We start from the raw sequence: 25042 nt of genomic DNA on the forward strand, positions 1-25042 counted from the left end.
CTAGCCAACAATACTTGGAAATTGATAGAGTTACCAGAGGGTAACAAGCATTGCCTTGCAAATGGGTGTACAAGAAGAAGTACACGGTAGAAGATCACGAGCCTAAGTATAAGGGTAGATTGGTTGGATTCAAACAAAAGAAAGCCGTAGATTTCGATGAAATCTTTCCCCAATGGTTAAGATGATTGCATTGCGTCTTGTGCTTGGTCCAGTAGCCATATAGGACATGGAATTGGTCCAGATGGATGTGAAGACGGTGTTTCTTCATGGGGATCTTGAAGAAGATGTCCACATGATGCAACCAGAAGGTGTTGAGATAAAGCCTGAGAAGCCAACACATGCAGAACTGGCGTGTAGACTCAAGAAAGCTTTTTATGGACTAAAGCAAGGCTCAAGGAAGTGGTGCATCAAATTTGATAAGTACATTCAATCCCAAGGTTATGTATGGAGACAAGAGGATTATTGCTTGTATACAAGGAGATTGAATGATGGTTCCCTTATCATTCTAATCTTTTACGTGATAAGTGGCCGACTGCCTATCACTAACACTAACTTATTCTTTGGCTATATGCAAGAATAAGGAGTGGTTCAGACTACTCTCACCAAGAGCTCCACCAAAGCTATTGTCCCCTCTCCTCTTCTCCTTCCCTCTTCTTGCACACACAAGCACGAGGATTCCTCCCCACAGCCACGTAAAAGCCTTTTCCCACTACTGTAAAATTGGCAGATTGTTCTTAGTCATTGCTGCTGGCCACTCCCACAAGTTTTGAGTCGACATTCGACGGCCCATAAATAGAGCACCATGGAGTGAGCACAACAATCCTAAAGGCTTCGTAACGCTACTTTCAGTCTGAACTTTGCCTGCAACACATACCCGTCTTCAACTTTATTCAGACTAAGCTCTTTAAGTTTTAAATGATAGTTTTCAATTATACTTTTTCAATATTGCCCGGATGGATGGCGAGCCAAGGGGCATCGGTTCCTTACCCAAGTGAAAGGTGTAACGGATCGCGACCCGTGGAAGAATGCTGATTAAAACAAACACCCAGAGTTAGGGAAGCCCTAGGCTAATTGCGATCACATCACCACTCCTACATCGCCAAACCGGCCTTGGTCATCACAGGGCCCAACGCAGAGGCCCACATGTTCACTGAAATCACATACTCACTGGGCCCGCAACCGTCAACACTGAGATCAACCCCTACTCACCGGCTCACCAACTCCATCGCGGCTATCGCTCACCTTAATTGCTATAGAGCACAATACTCATGCATATAGTGGCACTTTCTTTTCTAATTTGAAAGTTTCTTATTATTTCTTTCTATCTTTTGTGACCTCTTCATGTCACCTATGTTGGCCTAAAATACATGCAACGATGGAGGAAGGTGGAGTCGCTTTGCTTAAACAGCTAACTCAAATTCTGTCAGATCAGCTCATGTAATCCCCCCCCCCCTCCCCCCCCCCCCCACCACACACACACACACACACATGTTCTGCTACTTATTACGCTGTCCTGATGCAGCGACGAGGTGGGCTACGTTCATCCATCTCAACTTGCAAAGCTGCACGAGGGAAGCACGCATGTAGATAATGCTGTTGCAGACCCATCCGTCTTTTGGTGTGGAGAGCACAAACTGGCCATCTCTACCCAAGCCCTGGTCCCTTTATACAACTCCGCAAAATCGTCATTTTTCTCATCACATCAGACCCTCCTAGGAAAATCTAAACATTCTTTTCATGGATCTGGAATTAATGAACGGTTTCAAGAGCTCCTCTCTCTCACCAGAGTTGTAGTAGTGCTGAATCCCGCATTTAAGACGGCTTGGGATGCCAGGTTTGTGATTCGAAGTGTTTTTTTTACTTTGTGTTTCTGCATTGCCGCGATTGTAAAGAACATGAAAATCAGCATGTTGGAAATGGTGGTAGCTTGCAATGTGCACTTTGCCAACAACTGATTTTGGACACTATTAGTAACGTGAGAGGCAGCAGAGAGAGAGAGAGAGAGAGAGGGAGAGAGAGAGAGAGAGAGAGAGAAGTGAATTGAAATGAAATGTTATATTAACGTCTTCAAAAGGCCATAATGACCTATGAGACTTGAAAGTTACAAAGTGGTGGATCTGATACAAAGTCAGAGTAACAAAATAACCTAACAACAGTACAAAACAAAGATATATACTATGGGGTCCTAAGTTGGTCGATGTGAGTCAAGCAAAAACTAAGCAAAAAAATGGGCGGCTTGTTGGGATAGCTGAATCACAAGAGATCTAGCATCGGTCGTTGGCGAATCTCATCAATTTCCTCCATGGTTAGTAGTTTGACTGGGCGTCGTGCATGCCTGACCAGCGTCCTCCGAATTTTCTGTCGTAGCCTCCGTCGATGCTGTGTAGTTCTTCGCAGTCTCGCGGGCGCTTGGATTTCCCCAGTTCAATCGCTCGGGCAATCACTGTGCCTCTGATGTGAGACGAGGGGGAGCTCTGTTGTGGGAGTGGCTCTTGCGGCTGTTCCTTGTCTGCTCTGAAGAAGTCTGTGATCTGTCTTTGAGACTGGCTAGCCTCGCCATTCATCAGGCTATCTCTGTGTTTGTGCAACTCGAGCAAGAACAAACCCAGACATCTTTGATCTTCGTATCCCATGACTCTTGAGAGTGGTCCAAAACCCTCTCTGAACAAGCAATGGAAGCGGCCTCGTATCTCGTAGTAGACGGGGCAGCGGCATATATAGTGTAGCTCTGTCTCAGGTTCCATGTTACGAAGGTCAGAGAGAGAGAGAGAGAGAGTCCATTGTCATCCTCGGAGGTCAGAATATAACCTATTGGACCAAAAGATGTGGCGTGTGTGGAGTTGAAAGTGAGTATGCAATGCTCGGGTGACACATGTCTATGTGTATCGTTGATCCAAGAAGCAGTTTCGGGCTTGATGTAGACAGGTTGAAGAATGTCATTTGAGCTTGGTAATTGCTTCCTCAAGGGTGTTCTCTGTGGTACACCACGGTGAGTGTAGCCCCCCAATCCTGACCTTGAGGCCAAGAGATTCTTGTAGCCGGCATTCTTGTAGGGCCGCTTGTATCTTGGTGTCAATTTTCTTATGTGTTGCTTCATGTGATTCTTTGTGCATTGCCATGATAGTTTCGGTTAGTGAGGCTTCAACTTTGTGTGCTTTTGCAAGCAGAGCTTGGCTCTCTACTTCCTTCGCATCTTCAAGCTTGCGTAAACGTTCTTTGAGTCCCTCATTCTCCTCGATGAGTTCTTGAATATGAGTCTCAAGGGTTGTGATTTGTGCTTCTTGGCGGGCGGCGGGGTTCCTTGGTGCCGTTGCCACCGCAAGAAAGCTCTTGCGTGTAATAGGAGTGCCAAAGGATGACATCAGCCACAAATGGGACTCGTGATGCCTTCGCAAAAGCTATTCCTATTGAACACACAATGATGCTTGGGAATGCTTGTAACTCTGTGTCGAAACAAGAGTGTGGTGAGATCAAAGGCTTATTTTGATTTAAATAAGTGGAATGGAAGCCTTAAGCTACGCTTTGTGTAGGCGGGGCGGTAGAGAAATGCACATTGGCAGAGGTTGAAGAAGCACTATGTGCCTTGGATGCAGGTCGGTAGGAGATGGTGAAATCACGATGTGCCTCAAACATCGTAGAGGGCCTTGCAACCACTGGTGAGCAGGTCGCGCAGGAACTAGGCAGCAAGAGTCGAGCTCGGGCATGGGCAGGGTTCGTGCATTAACGCCCCCCCACAGGCCGCCCTCACCCAAGGGAGACGTGTAGAGAAGAGAGCTTAGGGTTTCGACGGGCTGAGAGAGAGAGAGAGAGAGAGAGAGAGAGAGAGAGAGAGAGAGAGAGAGAGAGAGAGAGAGAGAGAGAGAGAGAGAGAGTAAGGTGCAGCGGAATGAATGTTTGAACTTTGCCCAAGATGAGTGCTCCGAACTGTGCTCAAGGTTCCTTTTCGTTCTTAGGGAAGGTAGAGCCTTCCGTTCTTAATGAGAGAGTGCAATGATCACAAACAAGTGAATGTGGACACTGTGCGTGAAAGTGCATGAGACTGAGAGATAGAGAGAGAAGAGAGATACGACACCAGAGACGTTGTAAAACCCTTCTCCGAAGGCCCCACTCTCGTCGGCAAGAGTGGTCTACTATTGATTGCACAAACTGGTACAAACTGAATGCATGTGACTGATGCAAGTCTAGGCTATGTCGGCAATGACGACGGAGATGGCGAAGCGGCTGAAATCTGCAAGTGTGTATCTGCTGTCCAAAAACGCTATGGGCTGAAATCTGCTGATGCCGAAAACGCTAAGGAAAACGCTGATTCTGCTGGTCTTTAGGGCTGAAAATGATGGTCTTTTAGGGCTGAAACTGCAGGTCTTCATGGCTGAAAATCACCAAGGCTGAAATCTGTAAACGCTGAGAATCTGCAAGGCTTAGAACTTTCCAAAAACGCTAGGGCTGCAGATCTTCAAAAACGCTAGAAGCTGGGGTTTGCTGAAGCTTCTGCTGGCGATGATCTTCTTGTTGGAAACGCTAGGCTGAGGCTGTGGATGGCGATGGGTATCTGATGTAGAAACGCTAGGGAAGGGGGGTTTTTTGCTTGGAGGGGAGACCACCAAGTTCTTGCTTGAGAAGTTGCCTGTTGAGCTTGGCTCTTGTTGCTTCTTCTGCCAATTAGTGCTAGTCTAGGTTTGCTTATATACAAACTTACTCGATTTGCCCTACGTACTTTCCAACAAAAGTCACTTAAAAATATTAAAGTGAAAAATGTCAAAAATAGGGAAAATAGGCCTATGCACTATAAAAATGCTACCGATGGGATTTGACTGGAATCTGATGGTCATGCTGTGTGCAACCAGAGGATATGCATCTAATCTAAGTGTCTGGACATGCACGGTTTGCGAACAGACTCACAAAAGTGCCAGATCACTTTCTATTCTAAACTAACTTGACTGAACTGAACCTTGGTCATGCTTTAGCTTGTCCACGGACAATAGGGTTGGATGTGTCATGTGACACACACACACACACACACACACACACACACACACACACACAGAGAGAGAGAGAGAGAGAGAGAGAGAGAGAGAGAGAGATGAAATGAAATGTTATATTAACGTCTTCAAAAGGCTAAGGTGACCTATGAGACTAGAAAGTTACAATGTGGTGGATCTGATACAAAGTCAGAGTAACAAGATGACAAAATAAAATACTACCGAATCCTAAACTGCTAGGTGTGAACTAAGCAGCTACCTGGGATAGCTAGATCACAAGAGATCCAACATCGGTCGTTGGCGGGTCTCATCAATCTCCTCCATGGTTTGTAGTCTGACCGGGCGTCGTGCATGTCGGGCCAAAGTGATCCGAATCCTCTGATGCAGCCTCCGTCGATGCTGTGTAGTCCTCCGTAGTCGTGGGCGTCTGGATCTCCCCAGCTCGGTCGCTCGGTCGATCAGTGTGCCTCTGGTGTGAGGCGACGAGCTCTCCTGTGGTAGTAGCTCCTCCCGGTGTCCAGTGGCAGCTCTAAAGAAGTTTGTGATTTGTCTCTGAGAATGGCTAGTCTCTCCTCTCATCAAGCTCTCTCTGTGTCAGCGCAGCTCAAGAAAAAACAAACCCAGGCATCTCTGATCCTCATACCGCATGACTCTGGAGAGTGGTCCAAAGCCCTCTTTGAACAAGCAATGGAAGCGGCCTCGTATCTCGTAGTAGACGGGGTAGTGGCATGTGTAGTGCAACTCTGTCTCAGGCTCGATGTCACACAAGGGGCATGTCCTGGCCTCTGCTTGTACTCCGCTGTATCTCACAGTCTCGATCCGCAGCTAGTGTAAAGATGTGCGTATCTGGCCAATAGCACATCGTATCCCATGAGACAAGTGGGTGTCCATGTACCTGGGCCTCGTCACAAAACCATCCTCCGTAAGCTCGAGAAGATGCTCTTTGTAGAAAGCCATCTTCGTGCCCAGCTCCTGTACTAGCTGTATCCATGTCCTCTTGGTGTCGCTGCGTCAGGTCTTGGCGGATGAGCCTGGTGATCTCGGACTGTGTAAGAGTCAGAGAGGGTGCATCCTGTGAGTACTGGAAGGGAGGTAATCTGTCTATGCTGAACCCATGCGCCTGAAACCATGATGTCATCTCCCTACACCAGCATGCTGTATCTCCCTGCATGGCTGACTGTCGAGAGGACTCAAGTGCAAGGCCGGCATATCTGTCTCTGGGAAGTTCCCATATGCGGTGTATAAAGGAGACAGATCTGGTGAGCGCCTCAACCACTAGTGGGGGAGCAGCTAGCTCTGCTCGGACAATAGCACGTGGTACTGAAGCCTTAGCTCTAATGAGCCGCGAGATCATAGAGACCAGAGGCTTCTCCATGTCCCCCCATCCATCAGTGTGGCCTGTCCTCCCGTGATGATCCAATGAAGGTCCCCAAATCTTAGCTCCATAGAGCAATGCAGAAGCCACCAAAGTGTCATAGAGCCAGAGCTTCGTTCGAGGCTCCTGAAACTGAACTGGTGAACACATCCTTTCCAATCTACCCAATGCTGCATGGGCTCTGGTCAATCTAGTCTCTGCTGCCCTCCTCAATGAAAATGCTGGCCCACTAAAAACCACTCCAAGGTAAGTGTAAGCATCTGTATACTCCACTGTCTCCTGGCCGTATGTGAATGCAGGCGCTGACCTCCTGATCCACTATGGGGTGGTATTAAATACCATGACCTTGGTTTTACCAAGGTTGAAGGACAAACCACTTTCCTGGGCAAACCTATGCAAAGCATCTAAGTGACGTTGCATCCCCTCCGGACAGTCGGAGATCAGCTCAATATCATCAGCATATAACAATAGTGGAATCCATGTCACTGCCAGCTATGCACCTCTATCACCATCTCTCTCAATGTAGTCAAAAACCTCATCCACATACATAAATAGAGTAGGAGAGATCGGGCAACCCTGCTTCACCCCAATAGTTGAGTGAACCGGTGTGGATAGACCCTCTGAAGTGCGTACATGCCCCACTACTGACCTGTATAATGCCATGACCCCCCAAATGAGCTCTGTGGGTACTCCCATCTGTTGTAATCTGCGCATCAATCTAGCTCTGGGTACTGTGTCAAATGCTTTGCGGAAATCCACAAAGCTGCAATAGATCCTCTCCCATTTGATTTGCCCTCCTCAATGATGGCTCTGAGTGTCAAGATATGGTCAAGAGTAGAAAAACCCCTCTTGAACCTTGCCTGCCCGGCTGCACGTATCCCCTCCCTCTCTGCCCATCTACTCAGCTGCTGCTCAAGAATAGATGCGTACAACCGTGCCAATGTGTGTCCAATCATGATAGTGCGATAATTCCCAGGATCCATAGGGTCTCCCGACTTGAAGATAGGTACAATAGTAGATAGGCTCCAAGTATCAGGCAAGCCCTCACACATGGCACGGTTAAACATGACTGCTAGAAGCTCTGCTAGTAGATCTCTGGCATGCGTAAAATGCTCAGCCACTAAGCCATTATGCTCTCCCGGTCCTCATCCTGTCAATGGCCTTTCTCACCATCTTAGCGGTGAAAAAAGCACATCTGTGTGGGCATGGATCGAGGGGGTCGGGAAGGGGGGGCTGCTCAAGAACTGTGTACAGAGATGATGCGTACTGGCCCCAAGCCTCTATAGAAGTGATGGCAGGGGGGGGAGGGGGTGCTCATGAAAGAGCTGCCATGACTCACATGAGTCTTGACTCAAGAATAGCTGGTATAGATCCTGCTCTAGGCGAGCCAAAAATGCCCTCTTCTTCCGCCGCACTAGGTGTCGGAAGTCAATCTGTGACTGTCTGTAAGTGATATCCCCCAAAAGCACCTCCCTCTGAAGTCTAGCTCTAGTGTACCGGCATTCCTCATCATACCAACTGTTCTGGGGCATGCTCCCTGAACGGCGTCTCTGCTCAGGCTGGGTATGTGGGTATGCCTCTACTGCTGCACCACCTATGTTGGTGAAGGCTCTGTTCCAGACAATCTACCTCATAGACAACTTCAAACAGACGTCCCCTGACTGCCTTGCACATAGAGCTTTCAAGGCATCCAAATAGCTTGTTGAGGCAGGAGACATAGGTTCATGGTATGTAGAGGTGATACGATGGTTTAACACCATGTGTTAGATATTGATAGCTTTCACCATTGCAATATGGCAGGCATATCCACACCTCACTTGGTTGGAGGAACAATTAGACAATGAAGAGCATAAATTTTTTTGACTATCAAGGCGATGGTCCCCCTGCGCGGTCTCCAGGCAGAGCTTAGATGGCGACACATACAACTTAAGCCAATAACACGTGTAAGTTGTAGGTGTTGGATATCTACAACATAGGATGCTTGGCTCATGGAAATGGCCTCTATTTATAGTGTTTAGCAAGGGTGTAGGTTAGCGTGTGCAACGTGGGCACTGGGCGGTATTGAGCTATGTTTACTGTCTGCAGCCACCACGCACCACCACACTGGCCCCAACTATCGAACAATTGGCCACCAGCCATCGATCAACCGTTCACTACTATAGAGTACATACACATGCTATAGCATCGATGGGAATATTTCAAGGAATATTCCCTCTGAAAGCAGGTATGCCAAATACTCATGGTGCCAATATATAGGCTGGCATGAGAGGTCGAACAGCCATTGATCAACCGTTCACTACTATAGAGTACATACACATGCTATAGCATCGATGGGAATATTTCAAGGAATACTCCCTCTGAAAGCAGGTACGTCAAATACTCATGGTGCCTATATATAGGCTGGCATGAGAGGTCGAACAGCTAAATAACTTAACACTCTGAAACAACCCATGACAAGCCACAAATAAAGAAAATAGGAAAATGTCAGATGACATAATGGTGGCCCGGTGGGACATGCAAGGCTACTGGCAGTGAATTCAGTCATCAACCCACAGCCCTAGGGCTTGTGCACGAATGAGCATAAAGTCTAGAAGTCAAGAACGAAAAGTATTTGGAAGATGAACCTCTAACACTGTCTACATTACAACCTCCGCTTTCTAGGCTGTGCCTTCCTTTCTGACTGATCCAACCATGCCGTGTGAAACACCAAACAAAAATTACATGGACGAGCAGAACAGGAGCTGCATTAACATGATCATGTAGACCTTGCTTGGAAAAGGTGTTGCTGTTTCGGTACAGTTGTTTTTTTGTGCAACTCCTTTGATTTATGATAGTGCATTTTTATGAACACAAGGTTTACTTTTAAATCCACCTTTTTGTCTGAATGTGCAGAAAATGTATTTTTGGAATTCTTTCAGTTGTCAGCCCTCTTCAAGAGCTTCAGCTTTCTAGCTTGGTTCTGTCCTTTAATCCCAAATCTGAAGATGCTTGGGCTCACAGGTCCAAATTTCTGGAAGTATTCTCTAATCCACTCAATGTATCATAAATGTTTTCCTAAATGCATTTTTCCAGTTTTAAAGAGAATGCAAAAGTTCTTTAGTTATTATGCGCTGATAATGCAGGTTTTTCAACGATAGTGTGGTTTATCTGTAAGAGGTGTTCCTAGTTATTTTCATTCTGAGATAATTGGAAAATGGCCACATACGAGAGAGGGTATCAGTCATCAATAAGAGATATTTTATCGTAATGACTTTGTTGTACACATGGCTCCGTATTACCCTCCTTGCCAAGAGAAGGATGCTTCGGTACATGGCTCCCGAGTACGAAGTATTGATCTGTAATTGGTCTGGAGATTGAGGCTAGGGGTTAATCGATGGAATTGTCTACGCAGATTCTGCCAGACAGGTGGGTCAGAGAAGTGCAGATCTGCCCATAAGATCAGGGGGAGGTATCATCATCTATTTAGGGAAGGTTTTGGTCCTTTTAGGAGAATGATGGGAGTACTCAGACTAGGGATGTTTGAAATTTTACCTTACGGAGTTACGAGTTAGTGTAGTCACTGCTAGAGGGAAGAAGAGCCTTGTCGGTAGCACGTCTAAGAACAGAGTAGCAGGTCTCGAACACTAACACAATGAGCATGGGTGGCTCAGAATGTGCTAGGTGGTCACTTTACTTGAGCCCACTCAGATCTTATTATGTAAGGAAACAAGTGGGGCATGTGTGTACTGGCACTGCCCTTGAAAAAAGTACAAAATTATAAAATAGATTGAGCATGAGGCAAATAGTATGCCTAGTATGTTGCTGCTCGTATGTATTTGTGTGCCATGCAAAACAGAAAATGAGAAGTTATTAGCATCTTGGATTAAGAAGTTATCGCTACATCAATGAAGTATAGTTAAAGGCTTTTCCCTTTTCTGGGCAATGGTGTGTTGTCATTTTACAACAAGCTCTTGTTCCTTTTGTATATTCTTCTCTTTAGGTATATGTTGTCCAGGTACTTGCACCTTCAGTGTTTGCTTTCGACTCTATACTTCCTTTGTGGTGCAGTACACTTTAGACTCATGAATACGTGTTTGACGAAGAACTTGGAACTGTCAATTGAAGTGAGTTGAAGTTGTTGTCTCCTTGCTTTCCACATTGTGTTAATGGCTATTTACTTTTATGGAGTTTAATCAGAGCTTGCTCGCCAAAAAATCTACGACTGATAGCTTTCTGCATTTGTTTCTTTTGTTTATCTAAAAAAAATGTTTCAATGCATCACTGAAATGAAGTAGGGGTCTTTTCCTCTTGAGTCCTTTTGCAACAAGCTACTTTGTTTTTCTTCTTCTTCTTCTTTTTTCCGCACAATCTCAGGAATTGCGATTTATTTCTCGTTTCGTTTGCATTTTGTTTTAAGAAAATTGTGCACTAAGTATTTCTTGTCGTGTTACCCCCCCCCCAAAAGTTAGTCTGCTATCCACAATTTGCAGACCACTGATTGCTATCCTCGACTTGCTAACCATAAGTTGATATCCTCAAATTTCTATCCACAGGTGCCTTGTAGTATTACTTTCAATTTATTCTTTTTTGTAGTGTGAAATAAATGGCCGTACAAGAAATAGGTGGCCACAATCAAACACGGACACCGTTGCAAGAGATCAACTGAAGCATCCTTGCAAAAGACAAATCCACACAATTGACTTGCGGACGGAGCAAGCGAGCTTTGCAATAGAGGTGGAGCGCCTTTAGGCCACCTTTGTCATCTGCAAGATTATCCGCACCCGACCCAACAGAGGTGAGGTACGCGACCTCCTCCAGGCCCGCCTTCTTGTGGAGGTGGTAAAGATCATTGACATACAGCTCCTTGGGCGTAATTACTACCAGATTGAGTTTGTGTCACAAGGCTGTGACAACCACTAACTTTAGTTGTTGGTTTCTTTCCCTTGATTTTTATTTAATTTTGGGACCCTCTTGTTGAAGTCACGTGTCCGGACATTGTATGGGCAATGTGAAATGGCGGATGACCGAGCGTTTCACCCGCAGCAACCGGGTCACCACGAGATGGTTGGGCTGATCAACAATGGAATCCGAGTAGTAAAAGGGTGGCTAGGCTGAGTTCAAAGTCATTTAGGCCCCACGTGACACTTTATAAGTTGGTATTCTACTCTATTAAGGAGCTCAATTAACTCTAAAGAGTAAACCGGACACATGGCGGCTCCAGATCAATCTGCCAGACACATCAGCAAGGCTGGGCGCCCCAAATCGATCAAGAGTGAGAGAAGGGCTGATTTGACAAGAGAAGTGAACCACTATGTGTGTGATTAGTTGGTGCTAGTAATCACAACTTTAATGGAAAGCTTTGTGAGGATTAGTGGTGCTAATCCTAGAATTAAGACTAAAACTTCATACTTAAGATTAAATTGAGACTCGGCAGACGAGAACACTTGTTGAATTGATTTGATTGAATGAAACTGAGTACAATAGGCTCCTTATATAGGAGACGAAGAGTCACAAATAAAAAGACACGTCTCATGGTGAAGAGACACGACGTTAGACGTAAAGACACATCCTTTGGACGAAGAGCTGCAACCATTGGGTGAAGGGGTGTGACCAATCGTTGAAGGAATGTGGCTTTTGGCGAAGAGGCATGTCTCTAGAGCGAAGAGTCGTGACCTTCCAAGCGTAGGGGTCCTCCTTGGCATGTCACTTCTTGTATGTAGAACTAGGACTAGATGTAGTAATGTAAGATGGTCACAATCGTAACATTTCGTCCCATTTAAAATAAAGCAAGGGGTAGTTGTAGAAACTCTAGGAGATGAAAATGTATTGTTGTAGTGCTTGTGCAACCAAAGCTCTAATTGTTAAGTCCCATATCATGGCATTATTCTTGAGCACAACTATTTTGCTAACTTGGAAAATGATCATATTTGCAGCTCGTTCCATCTTTGTCAAAAGTATGAGTATCACATCTGCAACTTTGCAAGAATTCTTTTTGAAGTAAGGAATTTTGTCACAGCTTTGAGTTGTGTATGAGAAAGTACCGAATCTTTATTTGCTTTGAGTGAAACTATTGGTAAATTGAGTTGAGTTTTCTGTTGAGTGACGACCACTGGTTGGAAATCTGCAAGGTATTCCATTAGTTTTTTTGGAACACTAAAATCCTCCGAGGGATGTTGTAGATTGAGACAGAGTAGGTACGTCCATGTGTAAAGGTTTATCAGTAGAACAAGTTGTGTCCTAAGATTCAATTGCAGCGACCGAAGTCGTGCTGCAAGAGTCTGCATCTGATTTATCCTTTTCACCGCTGAAGGTAAGGACTGGAGTCTTCAAGTTTGAAAAATTATCATTCACCATTGCATTGGGTATTTGTTTAGAGACAAAGACTTTATTCTGCAAGGGCGGTGACGAGGCGAATTTTTCTACCTAGAACACGGCCAAAGAAGGGGTTATGTGCTTGTTGGTTGTCACATAAGAACCAAAATCTTTTGAATTTTCAGTTGTTTCAGCGGGTATTAAGGCTTCCAATTGAGAAGGGGGAGGTTGAGGGAGTTGTTACCTCTTGATCCTCTGAAGAATCCTCCTGCACAAGGAAAGGATCTTCAACATAACCACCATCAAACAAGAAAGACTTAAATGTAGGGCATGGCTCGCCAAGGGAAACTTGTCCAACGTCGCAACGTTCACGTCCGAGTAATCGACTAGGGTGGGATATATGTGCCACTAGGTAAGCTCATCTTGATATTGCTGATTTCTTTTTAAGACGATATCCTTTGGAAGCTTCATGTTGCTGTTTTTATTGTTGATGATTCCAATAAGAAGTTGATTGCTTAGAACTATAACATTTCCAAGAATATTCATGTCAATACTGTCAGCTCTCAGTATCCCTGAAGCTCAAAGAGACATCAATGACTCTAGTATCAAAATCGAGGCATCTGCTGACAAAGGAGCGGAGTAACTCCCCTCTTGTGCATCCCATTGCACCAGATCTCCAGCCAAGCTGAATTCTGGGTTCCATTTGGAGTAGACTATGCTAAACCAAAAGCCTCGAGGTAAAGTTTCACAATTTGAGGAGTATCTGCCAGGTCCTCCTCCTCCATCCACTTCGCATCCAATGCAGGATAGTTCTTGAACTTAATCAAGAACCGCCTTCGGACTTTAGCTTTATTCTTCGTATCCTTATGTGGCAAAATCTGTTCAAGAACAAGGATCTCCTCGTTTTCTTCCACTTCGGGTTGCTCATCAAGCTCCCCATCATCAGGCACATCACCTTTGAAAGGTTTCAAGAGACTCACATGAAATGCATTGTGAATCCTCCAAGTGTTAGACAGTTTTTTCAATCGGAAGGAGACATCATTTATCTTTTCAAAGATCTGGAAAGGTGCGTAGTATCGCATACTAAGCTTTGGAAAAAGCCTCTCCTTTCCCTTTTTCTTTCTCAGGCGTGCCTTCTCGAAACGTAAGAGCACCCAATCATCCTCCTTCAATTTCAAATCGCGACGATGGCGATCCGCTGCCTTTTTCTGTCGTTCTTGAGAACAATCGGCTCTCGTAAGCAATGACATGGCCTTCTTGCATTAAGACCGCACCCAGACTATGACCACAAGCATCACAATATACTTCAAATGACTTCTGCAAGTCCGGCAAATTCAAAACTGGTCCTGTAGTCAATTTCTCTTTCAATGTCTGAAAGGCAGTCACCTCTGTGGGTCCCCACAAGAAAGGGACTCCTTTCTGTGTCAAGATATGCAAAGGGGAAGCAACCTTTGCAAAATTTCAAATGAACCGCCTGTAGTACGAACACAATCCCAAGAAGCTCCTAACTTCATGGACATTCTTCAAATCGGGCCAATCACAGATAGTCTCTATCTTGGCCGGATCCATTTGCACTCCCGCTGCTGAGACAATGTGTCCCAAAAAGTGTATCTTTGGTAGGAAAAATTCACTTTTCTTTGCATTAATCACTAACTTGTGATCTCGTAATGCTTGAAAGACCTGAAGCAGATGATCTCTGTGTTCTGCCTCATTCTTGGAGAAAACAATGATATCTTCAAAGAAAGTGCCAACAAATAGCCGGTACTCTTGAAAAATCCTGTCCATCATCCGGTTAAATGTCGCGGTTGCATTGGTTAAGCCAAAAGGCATCACCAAAAACTCAAATAACCCAAAAGTCGTCCGAAAAGCTGTCTTGTAGACGTCTCCTGGCGCGATTCTAATCTGATGATATCCACTCTTCAAATCAATCCTGCTAAAGCACGAGGATCCCTGTAATTTGTCGAGTATATCATCGATCCTAGGAATCGGAAATCTGTTCTTGATGGTGGTTTTGTTGAGAGCTCTGTAATCGATGCACATTCTCCAAGATCCGTCTTTCTTCAAAACCAACAACACTGGAGAGAAATACGGTGAAGTACTAGGCTGGACAAGACCCTTTTCCAAGAGGTCTTTCACTTGGTTCATAATCTCTTCATTCTGTGCTTGGCTCACGTGGTAAGGTGGCTGGTTCGTTGGCGTGCTTCCAAGTATCAGATTAATGGTATGATCCTCATGCCCTCTAAAAAGCAATCGGCATGAGTGTGGAGAAAAATCTTGGTGTTCTTTTGTTCAGATCAAAACATATTCGACCTTTATCCATCGTTCAGTTCTCTCCCAAAAGAATGAGTCTTTAAGTGAAGTTCATCAAGTACAATCTCTGAGCCCTTCATTTGTCAAAGTCGCTTTCTCGGCCCGGTAGTCAACCACGGTGTAGTTCTTGTGGTACAAAGGGATTTCGAGTAGAACATCACTTGCGTGCCCTGAACACCCCTGTGATTGCAAACGAAGTTTGCCAATGCTCGGTGTAATGGCAACATCCCGTCCGGGTGCCAGTCAAACTACCTCTGTCTGTGGCCTCAGCCTGTCGGGCGTAGTTCCAAATCGAGCCGCCAATTCCAAGTGAAAAGAAGTTGGTCTTGGTTCCTTCAAAATAGCTTCCCGATCCTTCACTTTGCCTCAAAAGCGGCAATGTTTGTACTTTCATTCATTTGATTCAGTTCAAGCCCCACGCCATGTGGTACCAGTTCTGCTTTTTATCTGCCTTTTCTGCCACGTCTCTTAGCTGCTTTAGAACTTTCTGGCCTTTCTTCATCTTGTTCATTCGGTGCCTTGTTAGGGCACTTTGCGGAGATATGTCCATGTTCCCTGCATCCATAGCACTTGCCCTCCCTGATGAAGCGAGCTCTCTCCTGAAAAGTAAGCTTGGGTCGTGCATCCTTCTTTTCTGGGTTGCTCTTTCTCTTTCTACTTTCATTCGCTGAAGTCCGTTCGGCTTGTTGTGTCATGACCTCATTGGTGGGGTAGGTCAGACTGCCAGAGTGAATGGCAAAAACCCGCTTCGCATGACTCATCAACTCCTGAATAGAAGCTGACTTCTGTTCCAAGCAGTGATCTCGGATCTCTGTAGGTAGACCCAAGGTAAACCGTTCAATCTGTTCTCTGAACAAAATCTTCTTGAATGAAGAGGTGGGTAGAAAAGTGTTAGGTGCAGCGGAATGATTGTTTGCTCTTTGCTCAAGATGAGTGATCCGAACTGTGCTCAAGGTTCCTTTTAGTTCTTATGGAAGGGAGAGCCTTCCGTTCTTAATGGAAAGTGCTATGATCAGGAACAAAGTGAACGGACAATGTGCGTGCAAGTGTATGAGACTGAGAGATAGAGAGAAGAGAGATACGACACCAGAGACGTTGTAAAACCCTCCTCCGAAGGCCCCACTCCGTCGGCGAGAGTGGTCTACTTTTGATTGCACAAAGTGGTACAATGCGTATGCAATGGACTGATGCAATTGGACTATGCCGATGACGACGACGGTGATGACGACGATGACTTTAGGGCTGAAATCTGTGATCTTCTATCTGCTGAATTTCGGGACTGTTTCGGTGGCTGAAAATGACTGTTTTGGCTGCGTTTTTATGGCTGAAAATGGGGGTTCTTCTGCATCCAACTAGGGATGAATCTGCTGTTGCTGAGGCTTGCTGAAAGCGCTGTGTATCTGCTGCAGTTTGGGCTGAAATTCAAAAACGCTGATGCATGGCTGAGCGTTAGTAAAACGCTGGCTTTGATGAACAAAAACGCTGGTAGGCTGAGATTGTAAAACGCTAGCAAAACTGATGCTCTTGCTGGCGATGGGGTGGATCTGCAACCGCGAGGGGACTGATGATGATGGCGATCAAGGCAAGGGCTGAAACACCAAGTGCTGGAAATGCCTGGCGAAGATGGGGATGCAAAAACACTAGGGGTGTTGAGGGGTTATTGCTGAGACGTTGCCTGTTGAGCGGGAAGCTCCTGCTGCCTCTTCTGCCAGAAAGTGCTAACTTGGGTTTACTTATATATTAACTTAGCAAAATTGCCCTACCTACTTTTGTTGGAAAGTCACTTAAAAATAATAAGTGAAAATACCAAAAATAGGAAAAATAGGTTAAATGCACTGGAAAATTTCCCTAACTGAATCTGATGGATTCTGAAGGGAATACTGATGATCATGCTGTGTGCAACCAGAGGATATGCATCTACACTAAGTGACTGGGCATGCACGGTCTACGAATAGACTCACAAAAGTGCCAGATCACTGCTAATCTAGACTTGACTTGACTGACTGAACCCTGATCATGTTGTAGCTTGTCCATGGAACATAGGGTTGGATGTGTCATGTGACAAAAGAGCTCCTGAATCTCTCGCAATAAGCGTCCACTGTATCTCTCTCGGTCATCCGAAGATGGTTCCAAGCAGCTCATATATCGTGTTCATACTCTTGAATCAACCAAGAAGAAATAAAAAGCTTCTTAAATTTCAGCCATTTAACTGGCGCAATCTTGTTTAAAAGAAGCGTGGACCACCAAGTTCAAGCATTCCCCTTAAAATAAGAGGCAGCTCTCCAAATCTTGGAGTGCTCTGGGTAGCGTCCTCCCGCGAAAGCGATGTCAAACTGCTGTATAAAAGACAAAGCCTTCGAAGCATCTTTATATCCTGAAAACGTGTCAAATTTAATTGATTGTTCACCTTCCTTAAACTCTCGGACTTTCTTGCTTTTATCTTCCAGAAAGTCATACTGGTTGGCTTTATAAAAATTCATCTGGTTCGCATAAAAGATGCTGTCATCAGAGTCTGAACTGTCTCTAGACGAGTCCTCTGTAGAACTGTCACTCACTGGGCGAGATTTAGACTTCTTTGCCTTTTTCTTGCCCTTTCCGAAGCATTGTTTCTTGCTTTGCTTTTTTGCCTTTTTGTTTTCTTCGCTCGAATCCGAAGAGCTAGAAGAACTGTCAAAAGAAGAAGAAGAAGAAGAACTGGGTACTCCTTCAAATTGAACACGCTTCTTTTGTTTCTTTGCCTTATCAAATGTCGATTGATGACCCAAATAACCTGGGAAGTCAGTGCCTTTCTTCTGCTTTTTGCCGTGCTTTTTAGCTTTGTTCTGCGCGTCAAAAAGCTGAGCAATCCATGCATCAACCACCTCTTCTAATTCCTTCTCTGAATATTCCTTGTGAGCAGAAGGTTTCTTGAGAGCGGGTTTCGGGGGTGGTGTTGTGGTTTTCTGCCACTGCTCGTGCACTTCCTGAAAAGAAGTCTCGCTCATATATTTTGCCAATTTTGGGTCCTTCGCAAAACTGAGCATCATCTTTGTTGCATCGCCGATCAATTGACGACGCTTCATCTCTCGTTGCTCCGCCTGAGTTGGCCAAGGTGGGCCATACTCTCTGCCGGAATCTTCGTTGTGATCCCTTCTCGCATCTTCTGATGCAGAGGGAGTCGACTGATCCTTGCGTGAAGCCATAGGTGCCGCGAAAAAAAATTTGGGATCGGATTTCCCGTAGAAGAGAAATCGGCCGTGCTCTGATACCACTGTAACAGACTTGGACACTCCAAGTCAAGAATCAATCGTGACAACACCAAATAACCACTTCAAAACAGTTCATTTGCACTGGCCCGACGGAGTTCCGTGCCTAGAGATATTGCCCCCAAAGACTGGCGCCGCTTTTTGTATTTCTTTTTTGTATTAATCAAAGTTCAAAGTACAAGAGTGGTTGGGTCTCACTCTCAGACTCTGCGTCCAAATGCTCTGCAGAGTGGGAGCCCAAATCACTTAGTTATTTACAAGGCTTGCCAAAAAGCAGAGCCCCAAATGCTCAAAGTCAAAAGCGCTCTCTCTCTCTCTCTCTCTCTCTCTCTCTCTCTCTTTCTCTTTTCTGGGCTTTTTCATAACCAAGCAATCTCTCACTTTTAATCAACTAAAAGCAAGCCCAGCGTAGCCAAAAACTGCCGCAAGGAGATCTCCACGCAAAAAGCAAAAGCAGCTGCTGTAGAACAGCCTCTGCAATTTCCGGCATGATTTCCGGGATCTGCCCCTGCTGCCTTTAGGGTTAGGGTTAGGGTTAGGTTAGGATAGAGTTAGGGTTTGGCAGAAATTAGGGTTAGGGTTTCTGGCAGCATTTAGGGTTTCTGCAGATTAGGGTTTCTGGCCATTAGGGTTAGGGTTTCAGCAGTACAGCCATGTCATCCGAGCCCTAATAATCGGGCAGCCACGTCATCGCTTTGTGACAAGGGATGCCTTCTATGGTGCCCTTTCGTGAAGAGGTGCCCTTTTGATGTGTAGTAGCCAGCAAAGAGAATTCAGCCACCAACATGGGAGAAGGGGTAGCCGCCTCCGTGTCAGAGCCCTTTCGCATGAAAGGGTGCGAGCACAGAGGATTGAAGAGGTGCAACCTGATGAAAGGGTGCACGAGGTTCTCCGGGTACGCCGCCGCACACACACATCTGTGTTTTGTCCTTTGTTTATAGAATTGGAACATAAAAAAAATCAAGTTACCTCATGCTCGTATGTGTGTGTGCACCACCTTTCTTCTGCTTCCATGCAACTCAGGGAGAGGGTTAGAGTGTAGCGGCGAGGGTGAGAGGCTCACAACCGTTGGGTTGTGGATTTTTTTTTCTCTGATACCACTGTGAGGATAAGTGGTGCTAATCCTAGAATTAAGACTAAAACTTCATACTTAAGATTAAATTGAGAGTCAACAAATGCGAACACTTGTTGAATTGATTTGATTGAATGAAATTGAGTACAATAGGCTCCCTATATAGGAGACGAAGAGTCACAAATGAAAAGACGCGTCTCATGGTGAAGAGACATGACTTTAGTCGTAAAGACACATCCTTTGGACGAAGAGATGCAACCATTGGGTGAAGGGGTGTGACTAGTTGTGGAAGGAGTGGGGCTTTTGGCGAAGAGGCGTGTCTTTGGAGCGAAGAGTCGTTACCATCCAAGCTTAGGGGCCCTCCTTGGCATGTAACTTCTTGTATCTGCAACTAGGACTAGATGTAATAATGTAAGATGGTCACAATCGTGACAAGCTTGCCTTCTTCTCTGTTCTAAGTAGCACGATGATTCTGCTCTCGTGCACCTCTCTCCCCTTATGAATACAAAATCGTGATGCCCAACTCAAGGGCTATTCATCTGTATGTACAATTATGTGGGTTCATGCTCGATTGCCGAGGCAAGAGCCTCTTGCACAGGCACCGGATTAGCTGATTGCTAATTTTCAGCAAGTACGTGTTGATTCAGAGAGATTTCTCACAAGAAATCTCTTCCAAATCAAAGGACAAGTAGCTACAGGTGCAGGAGCTTGAGGGCTTGCTATGGATGCGAGCGGCACGTGAAACAGAGCCCAAAACAGAGAATTACAGCTTGCTGTAATTTTCTGTAGGTTTAGGGTTTTTATCCTTTTTGATGCTAAAAAGTCCGAGGAGCTTCGGGAAGCTAGGGAACTGCGAAACGGTGTTCCGGTGCAGTTTAGAGGCGAAAAACACAGATTTTAGCATGCTGTATTTTAGGTTTGTCAAAGTGCTCTCATGCGTGTGGGAAGTCACCTAGTCCATGGGGATTTTATCTGTGAAGCCTTATATTGTCGTTATGCTGTTGAAATGGGCTAGAGTAGGCCATTTTTAGCCCAATAAAAGTGGGACAGCACGTAGAAATATTGAAAGGGGCGCCAACCTTTGGGGCCAATGCGGTGTCACTGTCTACTTGGTAGCACCCTATCTGCCAAGTCGTGATTTGTTTTGAAATGTTGAATTCCAGTCACAGGTTTGTTCATGAAGTTCTTTTGTGTCGTAAAGTACTGGTAAAGTTAATCAAGGTAAAGATAGGGTGAAAGCCAAAGTCTATCTCCCTTTAGTGAGTCTACTGGCCGGTTTCATGGTTCTCTCGCTGAGACAACATCACTTTTTCCTCAAGAAGTGAGCCTTGTTCTGTTTTGGGTAAATACACAAAGCACGGGAACTTGGAATTACACTATGGTTGACAGGACGAATGACACCAGGGAAGAGGGTTCCTCTTCACAGGAGAGACTGGCTGTTCCTCTAGTGTTGAGGTTGGCGAGAGTTCACGGGCACCATTGTCTGTACCATTCATTGATGTAAATGCTCCACAAGTTTATGATTGGGCAACTAGACGAGGATGCGTTCAGGACAAAGTTGGTTGTTGCCGTGAATGTGTTTACTCGGTTGGTGCAGAATCCCAAATTTATGGAATTTTTGTAACTCCACCAGTGTCACAACAGACAAGGCAACTTTTTCATTCAGTAGAGCTTGTTGCGGCTCAAGCCCAAGTCCCTTATGCGTCCTGGCAAGGCAGGGAGCATTCGCATGTTGCGGAGTCGGTCGGGGCTCCAAGGAAAACTTTTTTAGTCTATGATCAGGTGGCTAGAATGCTAATTCCACAGGCTATACCAGTTCAGTCAGCCACCTTTCAGAGTCCAAATTTTCGTTTAAATGGACAGGGAACTACTTTCCAGGCTATGCATTAGTGTCACGTGACACACACATCCAACCCTATGTGTCCGTGGACAAGCTACAGCATGATCAGGGTTCAGTCAGTCTAGTCAGTCTAGATTAGAAGTGAACTGGCAATTTTGTGAGTCTATTCGTAGACCGTGCATGCCCAGTCACTTAGTGTAGATGCACATCCTCTGGTTGCACACAACATGATCATAAGCATTCCCATTAGAATCCATCAGAATCCTTCAGGGGAATTTTCCAGTGCATTTAGCCTATTTTACCTATTTTTGTCATTTTTCACTTATTATTTTTAAGCGACTTTTGTTGAAAAGTAGATAGGGCAAATTGAGTAAGTTTATATATAAGCAAACCTAAACTAGCACTAATTGGCAGAAGAGGCAACAGGAGCCAAGCTTAGCAGGCAACTTCTCAAGCAAGACCTTGGTGGTTTCCCCCTCCAAGCAAGAAGAACCATCCCCCATTGGCGTTTTTTCCAGCAAGTAGCCACCGCCATCAAATTCTTGCCCTAGCGTTTTGCATCAGCAAACCATCGCCAGCAGAAGCTTCAGCAACCTAGCGTTTTGGATTTGCAAGCCTAGCGTTTTCTACAGATTCTCAAGCCTAGCATTTTCAGCAGGTAATATCTCAGCCATGCAGCGTTTTTCAGCAATGAAGCACTTGCATATTCAGCCCTAAGGAGTAGCAGATTTAGCCCGGAAAGACCATCAGTTTCAGCCCCAAGAAACCTCAGTTTCAGCCTAAGACCTGCAGATTTTCAGCGACAAAGATCATCAGAAAAGAGCCCCAAAATCAACGTTTTTGGACTAGCCGCAGATTTCAGCCCATAGCGTTTTTGGACAGCAGATAAAGATTTCAGCCCTTAGGTCGGTCTTGTCGTCCCCGTCGTCATTGCCGACATAGCCTAGACTTGCATCCGTCACATGCATTCAGTTTGTACCAGTTTGTGCAATCATAAGTAGACCACTCTCACCGACTAGAGTGGGGCCTTCGGAGGAGGGTTTTACAACGTCTCTGGTGTTGTATCTCTCTTCTCTCTGTATCTCTCAGTCTCATACACTTGCACGCACAATGTCCATTCACTTTGTTTGTGATCGTAGCATTCTCTCATTAAGAATGGAAGGCTCTACCTTCCATAAGAACAAAAGGAACCTTGAGCACAGTTCGGAGCACTCATCTTGAGCAAAGCGCAAACATTCATTCCGCTGCACCTTACAATTAGGTTTTTCCACCACCTACGGTACATCTTGGGTATTTCGAGGGTGGATCTGTGTTAAGCATGGCTGGTTATGTGCTTGGAAATCAGCAGTACATGCTAGGAACAGTCTTTGAGGGTATCCAACGCATGATGCCAAACCCCATGTATGGTAATATCGGCTTACATCCAGGGTTTCATTGTAATCAGGGCTAGTTTGGGGTGCCACAAGCCGCTTTTGGTATGGCTGGTTTTTCTGACCATGCCCCCCCCCCCCCCCCTTACTCGAGTGCCAACGACAAATTGAACGGCAATAACTACGCTCATTGGAATTTGATCATGCGATTCTGGTTCTCACGGAAAGGCTTATGGGACATTGTCGACGGCTCGAAGCCCCATCCTACAAGGGGTCATTTGGCTAAAGATTGCAGATTCAAAGGCAAAGACAGAGACTCATATAAAGGACAAAGGTAAAAGCAAGTATCATGAGGAAAGCAGTGATAGTGACTCAGGGAAGGACATCAAAGAGGTTGTTGGTATACTGGAGTCTACACTTGCACGGACTCCCGCCTTCTAGTCACATGGAGATTAGTGCCGCCATCAGCTTCAACCAGAGAGAGGCTTGTGAGTGGCAAGGAGGGGCAAACAGTGCTCCGTATAATTAATTGGGACCCTTGTGTTGAAGTTCAAGGTACCGGTGTTTGAACCCGTGAGTAGGAGTTCAAGATGCATCTGGCTGGGAACCAATCAAGCGTATCTAAAACACTAAGGATGAGTGCGCCAATCCATTGTTGTCAGTTAGATCATGGACATGATGTATTGAAGTTCAAGGTACCGGTGTTTGAACCCGTGAGTAGGAGTTCAAGATGCATCTGGCTGGGAACCAATCAGGCATATCTAAAACACTATGGATGAGTGCACCAATCCATTGTTGTTAGTCTGACCATGGACATGATGTGTTCCACAATTCCTTATCCCAGAAGTATTTGGGACGTGATGCGTTCACAGTTCACGAATGGGGAATCGGGATTCTTGGACGTAGTGTGGTCTACAGTTCAATTTTCTAAAAGGCAACCGATGCTCAAGATGGCATTCTTCTAAGGTACAAAGTTAAGGGTAGCAAATCCGAGGTGTATCCAACAAGGAGCTGTTGCTGAGGTGTCCATGGTAGCTTCTTCATCGACTTGGTCTCACTATTTATGTCCACTATGAGCTGCAGAGAGGATGCTAGAGTTTTGGCATCTCAAGTGAATTGCCCAAAGTGATCCCATTATTTATTTTGGCTTTTATGTATTTGCTTTACTTATTTGTCAAAGTCTGGGTAGGGCAATTTACTGAGGTGGGTATATATGTGACCCCCTTGCCCCCATTGTATTACACATTCAGTTGTTCATTGCCAAGGTTGATTGGTTCAGGAGACTCTCTCTCTCTCTCTCTCTCTCTCTCTCTCTCTCTCTCTTTCTCTCGTGCTCACTCTCCTTGGTCTCTACGCTTCCACATCGTACACTTTGACAAACCCTACTTGAGGACGCCGCTCGTGGTGCAGGCTTCTCCTTTTGCATTTTGACGTTTGCCAACGATGGGACTTCTTCGCCTACAACTTTACGCGGTTTAAGAGAATACCTAGTCAACCTCATAGGTTCCAGACCATGCTATCTTCAAATTAGGGTTTCTTTGGTCCCAATTTTGACAGATATTGCAGTACGAGATCACCTTTCTTGAACTCGCTAACCTTAATTTTACTATTATGCTAGTGTTTCCTTCTTTGCTTGCTTTGCTGGACAACCTCTTGTTCTAGCATCGCGCACTGTCTGATCTCATCCAACTGTAACAACTCATCCAAACCTCTGTTTTAGATTCTTGTTAAAATCTATTCCATGTTCAATTGTCAGTTTGAGACTTGAGATTGCAAATTCCATTGGAACCACTGCGTCTGTCCGATACATCATTCTGAAGGGTGTCATGCCAGTAGTGACCTTGTAGGCAGTCTTATAGGTCCATAAGGTTGTCTGGAGTTTGACATCCCATTGATGTGGCCCTTTTTGGACTATTTTGGTTTGAATGGTCTTTATAGTCTTATTGTTGCTTTTTGCCTGATCATTGCACTTGGGATAATAGGGCGTAGATTTTTGGTGTTTAATTGAAAATATCTCAGTTAGTATCTGAATTGTTGTTTATGAAAAGCGTACTTGATCCTAGACAATCTCAATTGGACATCCATATTTGCAAATGATACTCATATAAGAACACAGCTGTTGATCTGGCAGTATTATTTGGTAGGGCCTTAACTTCCACCCACTTGCTCACATAGAGGTAGCCATGATGATGTACCTATTCTTTCTAGGAGTAACCTTCTTGAATGGCCCCATAAAGTCTAACCTCCACTTAAAAAAACTCCTAGTGGTTGAATTAGAGTCAGAGGTGTCATGTCAGCTGCTTTTGGCCTGCCCATACACTGACAAACGTCGGAAGTCTTGCAAAATGCTCTGACATCCGCAATCATTGTTTGCCACCGGGGGCCTGCTTGTAGAATTTTTTTAAAAGTGATATAGTGGAGAAATATCCACCTGCACCACTTTGTTCGTCTGTCAAGATCAACTTTGCTCAAGCCATTGTGATTGCCAAAATGGAATGAGCTAAACATTTATGACAACTATTTTAGGTTGGTAGTTAGAGTTAGTTTAGATCAGCTTAGA

General features: G+C 45.1%; 1 protein-coding gene across 2 annotated transcripts in view; it reads left to right on the top strand.

Annotated features, from left to right (window-relative positions):
• Positions 1–1324: 1324 nt before the first annotated feature.
• The window catches only part of LOC147434831 (Protein prenylyltransferase superfamily protein), a 29119-nt gene continuing 5401 nt past the window's right edge, over positions 1325–25042 (top strand). Inside the window, exons 1-3 of one of the 2 annotated variants that reach the window (XM_086491244.1) lie at positions 1325–1437; positions 1523–1834; positions 9247–9370. In XM_086491244.1, the coding sequence (XP_086347370.1) occupies positions 1376–1437; positions 1523–1834; positions 9247–9370 (498 nt within the window). In that variant the 5' untranslated portion in view covers positions 1325–1375. The remainder of the gene's footprint in view (positions 1438–1522; positions 1835–9246; positions 9371–25042) is intronic. The other variant, XM_086491243.1, reaches the window with a different exon arrangement.

The sequence above is a fragment of the Adiantum capillus-veneris genome, chromosome 19 (assembly GCF_014529385.1).
Source record: "Adiantum capillus-veneris isolate H3 chromosome 19, ASM1452938v2, whole genome shotgun sequence".
NCBI classification, from domain to species: Eukaryota; Viridiplantae; Streptophyta; class Polypodiopsida; order Polypodiales; family Pteridaceae; genus Adiantum; species Adiantum capillus-veneris.